This window comes from Mytilus galloprovincialis, chromosome 6 (genome assembly GCF_965363235.1).
Source record: "Mytilus galloprovincialis chromosome 6, xbMytGall1.hap1.1, whole genome shotgun sequence".
In the NCBI taxonomy this organism is placed as follows: domain Eukaryota; kingdom Metazoa; phylum Mollusca; class Bivalvia; order Mytilida; family Mytilidae; genus Mytilus; species Mytilus galloprovincialis.
Window position 1 is genome coordinate 76422167 of NC_134843.1, and position 16453 is coordinate 76438619.

The 16453-nt window shown below is 34.0% G+C and overlaps 1 protein-coding gene across 1 annotated transcript; it reads left to right on the forward strand.

Moving 5' to 3' along the window:
- The first annotated feature begins 4583 nt into the window (after window positions 1–4583).
- On the forward strand, window positions 4584–9125 carry LOC143080350 (transmembrane protein 218-like). The gene is made up of 3 exons (XM_076256161.1): window positions 4584–4773; window positions 7753–7855; window positions 8779–9125. Exons 1-3 carry the CDS (start codon window positions 4667–4669, stop codon window positions 8914–8916), a joined length of 348 nt encoding a protein of 115 aa, XP_076112276.1. The 5' UTR covers window positions 4584–4666; the 3' UTR covers window positions 8917–9125.
- The last annotated feature ends 7328 nt before the right edge of the window (window positions 9126–16453 follow it).

The following is a 16453-nucleotide window of genomic DNA, read 5'->3' on the forward strand; positions in this document are numbered from 1 at the left end:
TCAAGACAACAAGTGCCTTTACCAATTCAAGATAACAAGTGCCTTTACCAATTCAAGACAACAAGTGCCTTCATCAATTCAAGACAACAAGTGCCTTCCTCAATTCAAGACAACAAGTGCCTTCATCAATTCAAGACAACAAGTGCCTTCATCAATTCAAGACAACAAGGGCCTTCATCAATTCAAGACAAGTGCCTTTACCAATTCAAGATAACAAGTGCCCTTACCAATTCAAGACAACAAGTGCCTTCATCAATTCAAGACAACAAGTGCCTTTACCAATTCAAGACAACAAGTGCCTTTACCAATTCAAGACAACAAGTGCCTTCATCCATTCAAGACAACAAGTGCCTTTACCAATTCAAGATAACAAGTGCCTTCATCAATTCAAGACAACAAGTGCCTTTACCAATTCAAGACAACAAGTGCCTTTACCAATTCAAGACAACAAGTGCCTTTACCAATTCAAGATAACAAGTGCCTTTACCAAGACAACAAGTGCCTTTACCAATTCAAGACAACAAGTGCCTTCATCAATTCAAGACAACAAGTGCCTTCATCAATTCAAGACAACAAGTGCCTTCATCAATTCAAGACAACAAGTGCCTTCATCAATTCAAGACAACAAGTGCCTTCATCAATAAAAGACAAGTGCCTTTACCAATTCAAGATAACAAGTGCCCTTACCAATTCAAGACAACAAGTGCCTTCATCAATTCAAGACAACAAGTGCCTTTACCAATTCAAGACAACAAGTGCCTTCATCAATTCAAGACAACAAGTGCCTTTACCAATTCAAGACAACAAGTGCCTTTACCAATTCAAGATAACAAGTGCCTTCATCAATTCAAGACAACAAGTGCCTTTACCAATTCAAGACAACAAGTGCCTTCATCAATTCAAGACAACAAGTGCCTTTACCAATTCAAGACAACAACTGCCTTCATCAATTCAAGACAACAAGTGCCTTCATCAATTCAAGACAACAACTGCCTTCATCAATTCAAGACAACAAGTGCCTTTACCAATTCAAGACAACAAGTGCCTTTACCAATTCAAGACAACAAGTGCCTTCATCAATTCAAGACAACAAGTGCCTTTACCAATTCAAGACAACAAGTGCCTTCATCAATTCAAGACAACAAGTGCCTTTAGCAATTCAAGACAACAAGTGCCTTCATCAATTCAAGACAACAAGTGCCTTTACCAATTCAAGACAACAAGTGCCTTCATCAATTCAAGACAACAAGTGCCTTTACCAATTCAAGACAACAAGTGCCTTCATCAATTCAAGACAACAAGTGCCTTTAGCAATTCAAGACAACAAGTGCCTTCATCAATTCAAGACAACAAGTGCCTTTACCAATTCAAGACAACAAGTGCCTTCATCAATTCAAGACAACAAGTGCCTTCATCAATTCAAGACAACAAGTGCCTTCATCAATTCAAGACAACAAGTGCCTTCATCAATTCAAGACAACAAGTGCCTTTACCAATTCAAGACAACAAGTGCCTTTACCAATTCAAGACAACAAGTGCCTTCATCAATTCAAGACAACAAGTGCCTTTACCAATTCAAGACAACAAGTGCCTTCATCAATTCAAGACAACAAGTGCCTTTACCAATTCAAGACAACAAGTGCCTTCATCAATTCAAGACAACAAGTGCCTTCATCAATTCAAGACAACAAGTGCCTTCATCAATTCAAGACAACAAGTGCCTTTACCAATTCAAGACAACAAGTGCCTTCATCAATTCAAGACAACAAGTGCCTTCATCAATTCAAGATAACAAGTGCCTTTACCAATTCAAGATAACAAGTGCCTTTACCAAGACAACAAGTGCCTTTACCAATTCAAGACAACAAGTGCCTTCATCAATTCAAGACAACAAGTGCCTTCATCAATTAAAGACAACAAGTGCCTTCATCAATTCAAGACAACAAGTGCCTTCATCAATTCAATACAACAAGTGCCTTCATCAATTCAAGACAACAAGTGCCTTTACCAATTCAAGACAACAAGTGCCTTTACCAATTCAAGACAACAAGTGCCTTCATCAATTCAAGACAACAAGTGCCTTCATCAATTCAAGACAACAAGTGCCTTCATCAATTCAAGACAACAAGTGCCTTCACCAATTCAAGACAACAAGTGCCTTCATCAATTCAAGACAACAAGTGCCTTCATCAATTCAAGACAACAAGTGCCTTCATCAATTCAAGACAACAAGTGCCTTCATCAATTCAAGACAACAAGTGCCTTCATCAATTCAAGACAACAAGTGCCTTCACCAATTCAAGATAACAGGTGCCTTCATCAATTCAAGACAACAAGTGCCTTTACCAATTCAAGATAACAAGTGCCTTCATCAATTCAAGATAACAGGTGCCTTCATCAACTCAAGACAACAAGTGCCTTTACCAATTCAAGATAACAAGTGCCTTTACCAATTCAAGACAACAAGTGTCTTCATCAATTCAAGACAACAAGTGCCTTCATCAATTCAAGACAACAAGTGCCTTTACCAATTCAAGATAACAAGTGCCTTCATCAATTCAAGACAACAAGTGCCTTTACCAATTCAAGACAACAAGTGTCTTTACCAATTCAAGACAACAAGTGCCTTTATTAATTCAAGACAACAAGTGCCTTTATCAATTCAAGACAACAAGTGCCTTTATTAATTCAAGACAACAAGTGCCTTTATCAAATGGGAAAATCAAAAACTCCAACACATCAAACGAAATAAAAACAACTGCATATTCCGGACTCGGTACAGGCATCTCCTTATCAGAGACATATAATCTATGTAATATTTATTATATGTCTCTGTCCTTATGTAGGAAATGGTGGATTAAACCTGGTTTTATAGCTAAATCAAGCTCTCACATGTATTCTAGTCGCATATGAATAGACTTATAAAAAAAAACAATTGACCTTTCCTATGATTGTTATTGTGTAAATGTCGTATTGAAGACGAAATCGATATAGATCTATTCTGGAACATATGTGGGCCCTATTGTTAGACATACTGTTCCCAGATGATCTATTAGAATGTCAAGGATATTAAGAATAAGTTAACACACACACATAAAAGAAGATCCGTGTCCCAGTCTTTGCAGGCGACAATATTAATATCTGACTATATATTACAAAAGGGAAGTGGCTTTTTTTCCGGCATCGGCAAAATAGCAAATTTGTTATTTTACCGGCTCTGATTTAAATATCTTAATATAATTCGAGCACCAGCAATAGAGTGAATTTGTTATTCTGCTGGTTCTTTATGAAGAGTGAATATTAATAAACTTGAGAATGGAAATGGGGAATGTGCCAAAGAGACAACCACCCGACCATAGAGCAGACAACAGCATTTACTTTTGAAAAGGAAAGTACTATAAAATTATATATATATAATAGTTATCAAAAGTACCAGGATTATAATTTTATACGCCAGACGCGAAAGTGTGCAGTGTAAATATTAAAGATTAAAACATTTACTGGTACATGCAAACCAGTAGTTCAATAATAAAACAGCTACTATAATACTTGAGACCGTGAGATATAATCGTCTATAAACATTTATCAGTCAAATTTAAATACTAAACAGCTATTAAAAATTTATTACAAGAAAAAAAAGATAAAAATTAACCATTCAATTGTTGCAATGAAATCATATATGACATGTAGTTGAAATTATTTCTATATAAAATAACTCAGTCCAATGCTTAGGCAGCAACCATTTGATTTTCTGGGGGGGGGGGGGGGGCTATGGGTTTTTTTTCTGTACAAACTTTTTTTTTCGCCTGTGGCGAAAAACAATCTATTTTTTTCGCGACAAGTCGAAAACAATTTTTTTTCTTTCAATTTTAGCATTACATATAGTGGCAGCTGGGGGTGAAACAAACAATTTTTTTTTCTCAGAATCAAAAACAAATTATTTTTTTCTCCAAAAACTGGAAACAAACTTTTTTTTCCAAAAAAAAACCATAGACCCCCCCCCCCCCAGAAAATCAAATGGTTGCTGCCTTAACATGTAGCTTAACATGTACAATGTATGCATACGAATAAAATCTCGTATCTTTTAGCTGAAAACAGGAACATACATAAAGATATACTGTTCCCAGACGTAAGTTAGAAAAAAGTTAATCTTGTTGCATATTATACAAGGAGTCATACAATATAACAAAAGCATCACATACAGTGTATAACTTCAAAACAAAAATGTTTAAATAAAACTTGCTTTTGAAATGAGTCAGTTATTTGAATATGCATATGTGTAAACAAAATAGTTTTTAACTTGGCTTCCGCTTTATACCTAAAGCCAGCAAAATAACATATTTTCTGTTTTTCCAGCGTGGCATATATAAATCACTATATTGCTGGTGCCAGCAAAATAGGCATTTCTATAGAGGTAGGCTATTTTCTCGGCTTGATTAAAGATATTTTAATCAGAGCCGGGAAAAATTATAGCCTCTGCCTGATGATTTTTATAATAAGTTTGAATATCCCGCTGAAAAATATTTGCGATAACTAACAACCAATCGATATCTAACTGACATCGACCAATAATAGTAAGCCTTACAAACGTAACATGGAATTGTTGTAAACAAGATGTTTTGACTTGTCAAGCAAAAATACTATAACCTAAACTCTAGACAGCAAAATGGCTACAGTGCTCGGTGTTGGGCCAGGATTGTTTACTTTAGCTTTGATATGGTCAATTTGTCTTTTGCTCTGTTTGCTTCTCTCAAGAGCGGAAGGGGCGATTGCGTAAGTTACAGGAAAAATATTCCAACACTTGCAACAGATTTTAAAATATAATTTGGAGAGATCCTCATAAATGAATGGGTATTTTCAGTGATTAAAAGACATTACTTTAGATTGCAAGATATTTGCTGTCATGGTTCAAACATTCAGTTGAACCAAGGATTTGCATAGTAATTAACATGTTTAAGATTACTTTCTATAAATAGTAAGGCCAAACAAAATAATACATGTGTTTCTGCTATTAAATGTGCTGACAAAAAATAGGTTAGGTACATGTAGGTAGGCAATATCATTTTATGTTACAAACATTTTTTAGATGGTTTCTACTACGAATTAGTCTGACTTTAACATAGTCATAAACGTCTTGAAAGACTATATTATATTTTTTTCTTTAATGCCGCAGGAAGGTGTCAAAGCAAAAATTTAAAATAGACTTCCAAGACGTCATAATTATTTGGACTAACTTGAACACTGCTTTTTCCAAAATGGCATAAAAAGTGTTCAGGTATGCACTAAAAATTAGGGTAGGTAAAGTAAGCGGAAACACATGTATTATTTTCTTTTTGCCTTACAATACAAATCCTTGGTTAAATGACAACATTTTGCCCTAAGACACCATACAACTGAAATATATTTTGGGTATAAAACTACATAGAAAACTGGATACTGAGGAATATGAACTCTACCAGAAAAAAACTAGTGTGATTCAGAATGGTTAGGCTCAGGGCCGTTAGCAGACAGTGCTGTACATGTCATGAACTGTTCTTACTATAAAATATGTGAGTTAGTTTCATCAAATGATTGGGCATCATACTGATTCATGCATAAGCCACTTTGTAGTTGGATCTTATCTAACCAATTTGAAGACATCACCAAATTAATAAATAATCAGTCATGTAATTTTTCTAACAAGTCATAAGAAGGCTGTCCAAGCAATCTTGGACTATAATGTGAAAAAGCAGTTATGTAGAAAATACTGCAATAAAATTTTGCACCATTTATAAACATCTTAAACATATTGCAGTTGCGCTAAGTGCTTTGTTACTTATTACATTATGTAAAGAAAAAGGTACTTTTTTGGGTGGCTAATTCATAGAATAACTGTGGACTCGGGATCCCAAAAGGGATTTGATCGAACTAAATAGGTTAAGGTTTATGTACCCTTCTGTAGCCATTTTTGTACAAATTTTTCAAACCTCAATTGTATCAAAACTAAAGATATAATAAATAATAGAGATAGACCATTTAGTACATGTTCCAAGGGGAAACTTGATGCAAAGCATTATTTTTTACTGATTCATTGCATTTGATAGAAAAAGAGGACTTTGTGGCAAATAAATCAAGATTTTTATAGAATCCACAGCCTTTAATACAGAGATTTTTGTTATAAAATTTGAAACATAAATTACTCACTTGATTTTCTATGATGTGCTAGTGTTTATTTTTTACAAAAAGTTCTAAGTAACCTGTAAATTCCAAAACACCTCATGCTGAGTCACTAAAGTCGAGCGCACCCTAAAAGGTGTACTTGATTTTGGCCATATTTATACTTGTCTTAACCAATAACTACATTTATAAACTTGTTTTAAGGAAATCAATGCTAGCACTGCATGCAATAATCCTATATCTATCAGTCATCAAATTGCCAAATATGAGAGTACAAGGATAAAGGCTGTGGATTTTCTATAAAAATCTTGATTTATTTGCCACAAAGTCCTCTTTTTCTATTAAATGCAATGGAACAGTAAAAAATAATGCTTTGCATCAAGTTTCCCCTTGGAATATGTACAAAATGGCCTATCTCTATTATTCATAATATCTAGTTTTGATACAATTGAAGTTTGAAAAGTTCGTACAAAAATGGCTACAGAAGGGTACATAAACCTTAAGGATTATGTACCCTTGTGTTGATTCAATGCTAAACATATGGAAATTTTATAGAAAATCCACAACCTTTATCCTTGTACTCTCACATTTGGCAATTTGATGACTGATAGGTATAGGATTACTGCATATATACAGTGCTAGTATTGATTTCCTTAAAAAAAAGTTTATTAATGTAGTTATTGTTTAAAACAAATAAAAATATGGACAAAATCAAGTACACCTTTTAGGGTGCACTTGACTTTAGTGACTCAGCACGAGGTATTTTGGAATTTACAGGTTGATTAGAACTTTTTGTAAAAAATAAACACTAGCACATCATAGAAAATCAAGTGAGTAATCTATGTTTCAAATTTTATAACAAAAATCTCTGTTTTAAAGGCTGTGGATTTTTTATAAAAATCTTGGTTTATTTGCCACAAAGTACTCTTTTTCTATTAAACGCAATGAAACAGTAAATATTAATGCTTTGCATCAAGTTTCCCCTTGGTACATGTACAAAATGGCATATCTCCATTATTCATTATATCTGTAGTTTTTATACAATTGAAGTTTGAAAAGTTCGTACAAAAATGGCTACAGATGGGGTCATAAACCTGTTTCACTGGTTAGTGTGATGGGCCTAATTCCATCCTTTGTCCTGAAAACATCAATATGAGAATGGTTCATTGGAAAATTGAGATTTTCTAAACAGAACAGAGAGAAAAGATTAAGAACTTGTATAATTTATTTTAATTTGAAATTCATTGAGTCCTAATTGTACTCTTGCTATTATTCTTTAACCGTTGTTTTTAATTTTAAATTTCATTACTTTTGTACAAATTATTTCCATATTATAATAAATAACAAATCCAAAACCTGAGAAGTGTTTTTGGTTGTGTTCTACAAAACCAGAAGAGAACCTCTCGACTACAAATTTATGAAAATTATTCATCCAATTCTTTCAACCTTTATAATTATTAATAATATATTAAATACTTTTTCAGTCATCATGGTTAAATATTGAAAATGGATGAAATGATACATTGTAATCATATGTCTATCTCCTACCCCTATGTTGTTGGTGTCTTTTAATTATAATTTGATATTTTTTTGTAGATATGCTGGTATAGGATCTGTTTTATTTGCTGGATTGATAACTGTTATATTAGTGGTATTACCAAGGGAACCTAAAGTACCTACCATAGAAGAATCCGTCACTGTAAGTTACTGTACATCCAAGACAGAGGCCATGTTCGCACTAAATGCCATGTACAGTAAACATGTTTACAATTAGTTTAATGTACTGGACATTGGTTTCACATAGAATTTGTTCACACCTATACATAGGGTTTAATTACCTGTACACAAGATTTGTTCACACTTGTGAACTGTATGTCATTTAAATGTTCAAATTCAAATTTCTTGGACAACTTTTCTAGCAGTTTGGAAACGACCGTTTGACTTCAAAATACAAATGTAAAAGGGGGCGCACACAAGGCCTACATTGACTATCCACTGCATGTAGACAAAACACAATTTAAACTACATGTAAACATTGAGTTTTATCAATGGAAACAACTGTGCTTAGTTACATGTGAATTACACTAAAACAAAACACCAAGTTTAGGCAGTGGCGGATCCAGGGGGAGGGTTCTGGGGGTTGGAACCCCCCCTTTTTTGGACGATCAATGCATTTGAATGGGGACATATAGTTGGAACCCCCACTTTGTCCTGGGTTGGGAACCCCCCTTTTTCAAATGGCTGGATCCGCCACTGTTAGGTCAATGTGAACAAGGCCTTACATATATATGAACATGTTGAAATGTAATATGTGAAAATTTCCAGAAAAATACAAAAATGTTTGCTTGATGTTAGATTTACAATAAAATGTATATCACTCAGGTATCCAATTTAAGATATTGGTGATATTCTAAATGAAGAAATAAATGAAGAAAATTAAATCAGCAAGTTCTGTGGTCAAGATATAAATGGGTAGGCAACATTTTCAAAGTGACAAGTTTTCAGATATTTATAAGAACAAACCTTCAAGGTATATTTATAAGCGAATTAATTTTGCCAGTATGACAAGTGTTTTAATTTATACAATGTATAGTCAATTAAAAATATGTCTGTTTTTTCCAGATTTTTGACTATGGAATAATATACAGATATTTAATGATAGCAGGATGTGCATTGTTTATAATAATTGGACTAGTTGCATATTTGTCAGATCACATGATGATGCCAATTTATGCTAAACCAATCAGAAGGCTACGTTAGATAATATAGTGCTAGTACCATAGATACAAATAGAATTGACACTTTCCTTATTGGATAATAAATACAGAGACTCAACAGGAGATATTGTTATTTGTTACTGTGATAGTTCAAATGATTTTAAATGATATTGTTTTTATTTATTTTCATACATTGTACGCATATTATATATACTTTTGTAAGTTAATGATAGTAAAAATATATAAATGATATCTATTCTGTTTGCATATATATACATATTTGAAGCCTTGAGATAAGAAAAGATAGAGGTTTTAAATAGTTTTCTTAAAAGGAAATCAATCCAAGAATGAGTCAATAAATGATCATGTTTGACCTTTGTAGTTCTAGTCTTGTTGGTCATTTTTTATGCCCCATTTGTGGGCATTATGTTTTCTGGTCTATGCGTTTGTTCGTCTGTCCCTCTTTAGGTTAAAGTTTTTTGTGAGGTAGTTGTTGATGAAGTTAAAGTCCAATCAACTTGAAACTTAGTACACATGTTCCCTATGATATGATCTTTCTAATTTTAATGCCAAATTATAGTTTTTATCCCAAATAACAAGAGTGCACACACTGAAATATCTCGCCTTCTTTACTTATCATTGATTATGTTGGTAGTCCTAAATATAAAGCTTTACTACAACTATCACATAAACTTGACATGATCCAAGTAAATGTGGTCAAAGTCATATAAACCAAACAAGAAATACATTAAAAAGACCAAAACTCAAAAACTTAAACTTTGACCACTGAACTGTGAAAACGAGGTCAAGGTCTGATGACATCTGACAGCTAGACATGCAGACCTTATAATCATTTCATACACCAAATATAGTATACCTATTGCATTTAGTATAAGAAAACAGACCAAAACACAATAACCTAACTTTAACCACCGAACCATGAAAATGGGGTCAAGGTCAGAAGATACATACCAGTTAAACATGTACACCATACACCAAATATACTAAACCTATTGTTTATAGTATCTGAGATATGGACTTGACCACCAAAACTTAACGTTGTTCACTGATCCATGAAATGAGGTCGAGGATCAAGTGAAAACTGTCTGACAGACATGAGGACCTTGCAAGCTAAGCACATACCAAATATACTCTTATTACTCATAGTAAGAGAGAAATTAACTTTACAAAAAATCTTCACTTTTTCAAGTAGTCACTGAACAATGAAAATGAGGTCAAGGTCAAGTATGAAGCATCCAGGCCTTCCACCTTCTAAAATATAAAACTTTTTAGAAGTAAGCTAACACCGCTGCCAGATCACTATCCCTATGTTGAGCTTTCTGTGACAAAAAATTGCAGGATAGACAAAATCAAACAAATTTTGTATCTTCAATGCTCTTCTACTTTGTACTTGTTTGGCTTTATAACTATTTTGATCTGAGCGTCACTGATGAGTCTTATGTAGACAAAGCAGTGTCTGGCGTATTAAATTATAATCCTGGTACCTTTGATAACAATTTACACCACTGGGTTGATGCCACTGCTGGTGGGCGTTTCATCCCCGAGGATATCACAAACTTCAGTGTTGACATAAATATCAATTATATGGTCATTTTTACAAATTTCCTGTGTACAAAATTTTGAATTTTTCGAAAAACTAAGGACTTTCTTATCCCAGGAATAGATTACCTTAGCCGTATTTGACACAACTTTTTGAAATTTTGGGTCCTCAATGCTCTCTAACTTTGTACTTGTTTTGGCTTTATAACTATTTTGAGCGTCACTGATGAGTCTTATGTAGACGAAACGTGCGTCTGGCATATTAAATTATAATTCTGGTACCTTTGATAACAATTTACACCACTGGGTTGATGCCACTGCTGGTGGGCGTTTTGACCTTGAGGGTATCACCAGCCCAGTAGTCAGCACTTCAGTGTTGACATGAATATCAATTATATGGAAATTTTTACAAATTTCCTGTTACAAAACTTTGAATTTTTCGAAAAAACTAAGGATTTTCTTATCCCAGGAATAGATTACCTAAGCCGTATTTGGCACAACTTTTTGAAATTTTGGGTCTTGATGCTCTTCAACTTTGTACTTGTTTGGCTTTATAACTATTTTGATCTGAGCGTCTACATAAGACTCATCAGTTCCAAAGTTCTTTTAAAAAAAGTCGATCGTCCACCATTTTAGAATGATGCCTGGTATTTCTATGTCCCTGCAAAGAGGGACAAAACTAGAGGCTCTAAAGAGCCTGTGTCGCTCACCTTGGTCTATGTGAATATTAAAGGAAGCAGATGGATTCATGACAAAATTGTGTTTTGGTGATGGTGATGTGTTTGTACATCTTACTTTACTGAACATTCTTGCTGCTTAAAATTATCTCTATCTATAATGAACTTGGCCCATTAGTTTCAGTGGAAAATGTTAGTAAAAATTTACAAATTTTATGAAAATTGTTAAAAATTGACTATAAAGAACAATAACTCCTAAGGGGGTCAATTGACCATTTCGGTCATGTTGACTTATTTGTAAATCTTACTTTGCTGAACATTATTGTTGTTTACTATTTATCTCTATCAATAATAATATTCAAGATAATGACCAAAAACAGCAAAATTTCCTTAAAACTAACAATTCAGGGTCAGCAACCCAACAACGGGTTGTCCGATTCATCTAAAAATTTCTGAGCAGATAAATGATGACCTGATAAACAATTTTACCCCATGTCAGATTTGCTCTAAATGCTTTGGGTTTTGAGTTATAAGCCAAAAACTGCATTTTACCCCATGTTCTATTTTTAGCCATGGCGGCCATCTTGGTTGGATGGCCGGGTCACCGGACACATTTTTCAAACTACTAACCCAAAAGATGATTGTGGCCAAGTTTGGATTAATTTGGCCAAGTAGTTTCAGAGGAGAAGATTTTTGTAAAAGATTACTAAGATTTACGAAAAATGGTTAAAAATTGACTATAAAGGGCAATAACTCCTAAAGGGGTTAACTGACCATTTCAGTCATGTTGACTTATTTGTAAATCTTACTTGGCTGAACATTATTTCTGTTTATAGTTTATCTCTATCTATAATAATATTCAAGATAATAACCAAAAAGAGCAAAATTTCCTTAAAACTACTAATTCAGGGCCAGCAACCCAACAACGGTTTGTCCGATTCATCTGAAAACTTCAGGGCAGATAGATCTTGAACTGATAAACAATTTTACCCCCACGTCAGATTTGCTATAAATGCTTTGGGATTTGAGTTATAAGCCAAAAACTGCATTTTACCCCATGTTCTATTTTTAGCCATGGCGGCCATATTGGTTTGATGGCCGGGTCACCGGACACATTTTTCAAACTATTAACCCAAAAGAAGATTGTGGCCAAGTTTGGATTAATTTGGCCCAGTAGTTTCAGAGGAGAAGATTTTTGTAAAATATTACTAAGATTTACGAAAAATGGTTAAAAATTGACTATAAAGGGCAATAACTCCTAAAGAGGTCAACTGACCATTTCAGTCATGTTGACCTATTTGTAAATCTTACTTTGCTGAACATTATTGCTGTTTACTGTTTATCTCTATCTATAATAATATTCAAGATAATAACCAAAAAGAGCAAAATTTCCTTAAAATTACTAATTCAGGGGCAGCAACCCAACAACGGGTTATCCGATTCATCTGAAAATTTCAGGGCAGATAGATCTTCACCTGTTTAACAATTCTACCCCCATGTCAGATTTGCTCTAAATGCTTTGGTTTTTGAGTTATAAGCCAAAAACTGCATTTTACCCCTATGTTCTATTTTTAGCCATGGCGGCCATCTTGGTTGGTTGGCGGGGTCACGCCACACATTTTTTAAACTAGATACCCCAATGATGATTGTGGCCAAGTTTGGTTTCATTTGGCCCAGTAGTTTCAGAGGAGAAGATTTTTGTAAAAGTTAACGACGACGGACGACGCCGGACGCCAAGTGATGGGAAAAGCTAAACTAGAGGCTCTAAAGAGCCTGTGTCGCTCACCTTGGTCTATGTGAATATTAAAGGAAGCAGATGGATTCAAGACAAAATTGTGTTTTGGTGATGGTGATGTGTTTGTACATCTTACTTTACTGAACATTCTTGCTGCTTAAAATTATCTCTATCTATAATGAACTTGGCCCATTAGTTTCAGTGGAAAATTGTTAAAAATTGACTATAAAGAACAATAACTCCTAAGGGGGTCAATTGACCATTTCGGTCATGTTGACTTATTTGTAAATCTTACTTTGCTGAACATTATTGTTGTTTACAGTTTATCTCTATCAATAATAATATTCAAGATAATGACCAAAAACAGCAAAATTTCCTTAAAACTAACAATTCAGGGTTAGCAACCCAACAACGGGTTGTCCGATTCATCTAAAAATTTCTGAGCAGATAAATGATGACCTGATAAACAATTTTACCCCATGTCAGATTTGCTCTAAATGCTTTGGGTTTTGAGTTATAAGCCAAAAACTGCATTTTACCCCATGTTCTATTTTTAGCCATGGCGGCCATCTTGGTTGGATGGCCGGGTCACCGGACACATTTTTCAAACTACTAACCCAAAAGATGATTGTGGCCAAGTTTGGATTAATTTGGCCAAGTAGTTTCAGAGGAGAAGATTTTTGTAAAAGATTACTAAGATTTACGAAAAATGGTTAAAAATTGACTATAAAGGGCAATAACTCCTAAAGGGGTCAACTGACCATTTCAGTCATGTTGACTTATTTGTAAATCTTACTTTGCTGAACATTATTGCTGTTTATAGTTTATCTTTATCTATAATAATATTCAAGATAACCAAAAAGAGCAAAATTTCCTTAAAATTACTAATTCAGGGGCAGCAACCCAACAACGGGTTGTCCGATTCATCTGAAAATTTCAGGGCAGATAGATCTTGACCGGATAAACAATTTTACCCATGTCAGATTTGCTCTAAATGCTTTGGGTTTTGAGTTATAAGCCAAAAACTGCATTTTACCCCATGTTCTATTTTTAGCCATGGCGGCCATCTTGGTTGGATGGCCGGGTCACCGGACACATTTTTCAAACTACTAACCCAAAAGATGATTGTGGCCAAGTTTGGATTAATTTGGTCCAGTAGTTTCAGAGGAGAAGATTTTTGCAAAAGATTACTAAGATTTACGAAAAATGGTTAAAAATTGACTATAAAGGGCAATAACTCCTAAAGGGGTCAACTGACCATTTCAGTCATGTTGACTTATTTGTTAATCTTACTTTGCTGAACATTATTGCTGTTTACTGTTTATCTCTATCTATAATAATATTCAAGATAATAACCAAAAAGAGCAAAATTTCCTTAAAATTACTAATTCAGGGGCAGCAACCCAACAACGGGTTATCTAATTCATCTGAAAATTTCAGGGCAGATAGATCTTGAACTGATAAACAATTTTACCTCATGTCAGATTTGCTCTAAATGCTTTGGGATTTGAGTTATAAGCCAAAAACTGCATTTTACCCCATGTTCTATTTTTAGCCATGGCGGCCATCTTGGTTTGATGGCCGGGTCACCGGACACATTTTTCAAACTACTAACCCAAAAGATGATTGTGGCCAAGTTTGGATTAATTTGGCCAAGTAGTTTCAGAGGAGAAGATTTTTGTAAAATATTACTAAGATTTACAAAAAATGGTTAAAAATTGACTATAAAGGGCAATAACTCCTAAAGGGGTCAACTGACCATTTCAGTCATGTTGACTTATTTGTAAATCTTACTTTGCTGAACATTATTGCTGTTTACTGTTTATCTCTATCTATAATAATATTCAAGATAATAACCAAAAAGAGCAAAATTTCCTTAAAATTACTAATTCAGGGGCAGCAACCCAACAACGGGTTATCTGATTCATCTGAAAATTTCAGGGCAGATAGATCTTCACCTGTTTAACAATTCTAACCAATGTCAGATTTGCTCTAAATGCTTTGGTTTTTGAGTTATAAGCCAAAAACTGCATTTTACCCCTATGTTCTATTTTTAGCCATGGCAGCCATCTTGGATGGTTGGCCGGGTCACTGGACACTTTTTTTAAACTATATACCCCCAATGATGATTGTGGCCAAGTTTGGTTTAATTTGGCCCAGTAGTTTCAGAGGAGAAGATTTTTGTAAAAGTTAAAGACGACGACGGACGACGACGACGGATGACGGACGACGCCGGACGCCAAGTGATGAGAAAAGCTCACTTGGCCTTTTAGGCCAGGTGAGCTAAAAAGGTTAGGGGCAGTTAATAATAGTTAGGTTCAAATATTATATTAAAATATCATATTTGTGTCAATTCAATGGTTAAAATTTCAAAAGATTTGGTATTATTGCATAGCAATATAATATTTCCCACAGAAAGTAACCAAAAGTTAGCATGCAATAAATTCTATTATTACCTAATAAAGAGTATTTTACTGTTTTATTAATATTTCTATATCATTTGCTATTTTTCTGCCATTTTTTGATCCATGGTCTATTGCACTGGAAATTATCTTTCTATTGAACCTATGTGCAGTCTATTGCACTGACCTGTTATGACCTCTAAGCCTTATTCTGAAAACTGATTAGGTGAAAGGTATTCATGTTGTCCAATCAAATTGGGTCTTTTAAACATTTTTGGGTTTATTGTTTCATGTCCGTTTTATTTAATTTCTAAAGTATTGGTTGTACATGTATGCTCCTTACACATTATAATTAATACAGTTGTTACTTTCATATGTTTTAATTCTAAGAATTAGTTAGAACTGACTCAGTATGTATTAGGTAATAAAACAGTGCAATAAATCTTCAAAATTCATGACGTCATCAATGACAAAATCTTAGTTCAAACTAGTTTTTACTTTCAAATATTATATTGCTATACAATAAAGGGTTATTGCATGAATATTGGGGAATATTGTCCCTTGTAGAACATATATTGCACTTGAAAGCTTGTGCAATATAAAATTCTACTTGGAACGATATTCCCCAATAATCATGCAATAACCCTATATTATTATACAAAATAAAATATCTGAAGGACTTACAAAAATTGACCAACAAAACATGAGAATGAGGACTTGTAAAATTATCCCTGTGGATAGATGTACACCTTAAAATAGAAACAAGAGTCCACACACTGAAAGGTCTCCCTTTCTTTATTTCCCTTTCATTTTATGTTGATAGTCCTAAATATAAAGCTTTACTTTACAAGTATCACTTAAACTTAACATGATCGAAGAAAATGAGGTCGAGGTCAGATAACCCAAACAAGAAATACATGTTCACCTCGCAATCATTCAATACACCAAATATAGTTGACCCTTTGCTAATAGGTCATAAGAAACTGACTTAACATGGAAAACTAAATATTGACCTGTGAACCATGAAGATGAGGTCAAGGTCAGATGAACCATGCCAAACAGACATGAACATCTTACAATTGATCTATGCATTAAATATAGTTGACCCATTGCTTATAGTATCTAAGTAACAAACTTAACCATGAAATCTTAACATTGACCAACGAACCATGAAAATGAGGTGAAGGTCAGATGATACCTACCAGA

Excerpts from the sequence above, each read along its gene's own strand:
- LOC143080350 (XM_076256161.1), top strand. The coding sequence starts at position 4,667 with ATGGCTACAGTGCTCGGTGTTGGGCCAGGATTGTTTACTTTAGCTTTG. Across the intron at positions 4,774-7,752 it reads AGAGCGGAAGGGGCGATTGC|ATATGCTGGTATAGGATCTG; the intron begins GTAAGTTACAGG and ends ATTTTTTTGTAG. Across the intron at positions 7,856-8,778 it reads CCATAGAAGAATCCGTCACT|ATTTTTGACTATGGAATAAT; the intron begins GTAAGTTACTGT and ends TGTTTTTTCCAG.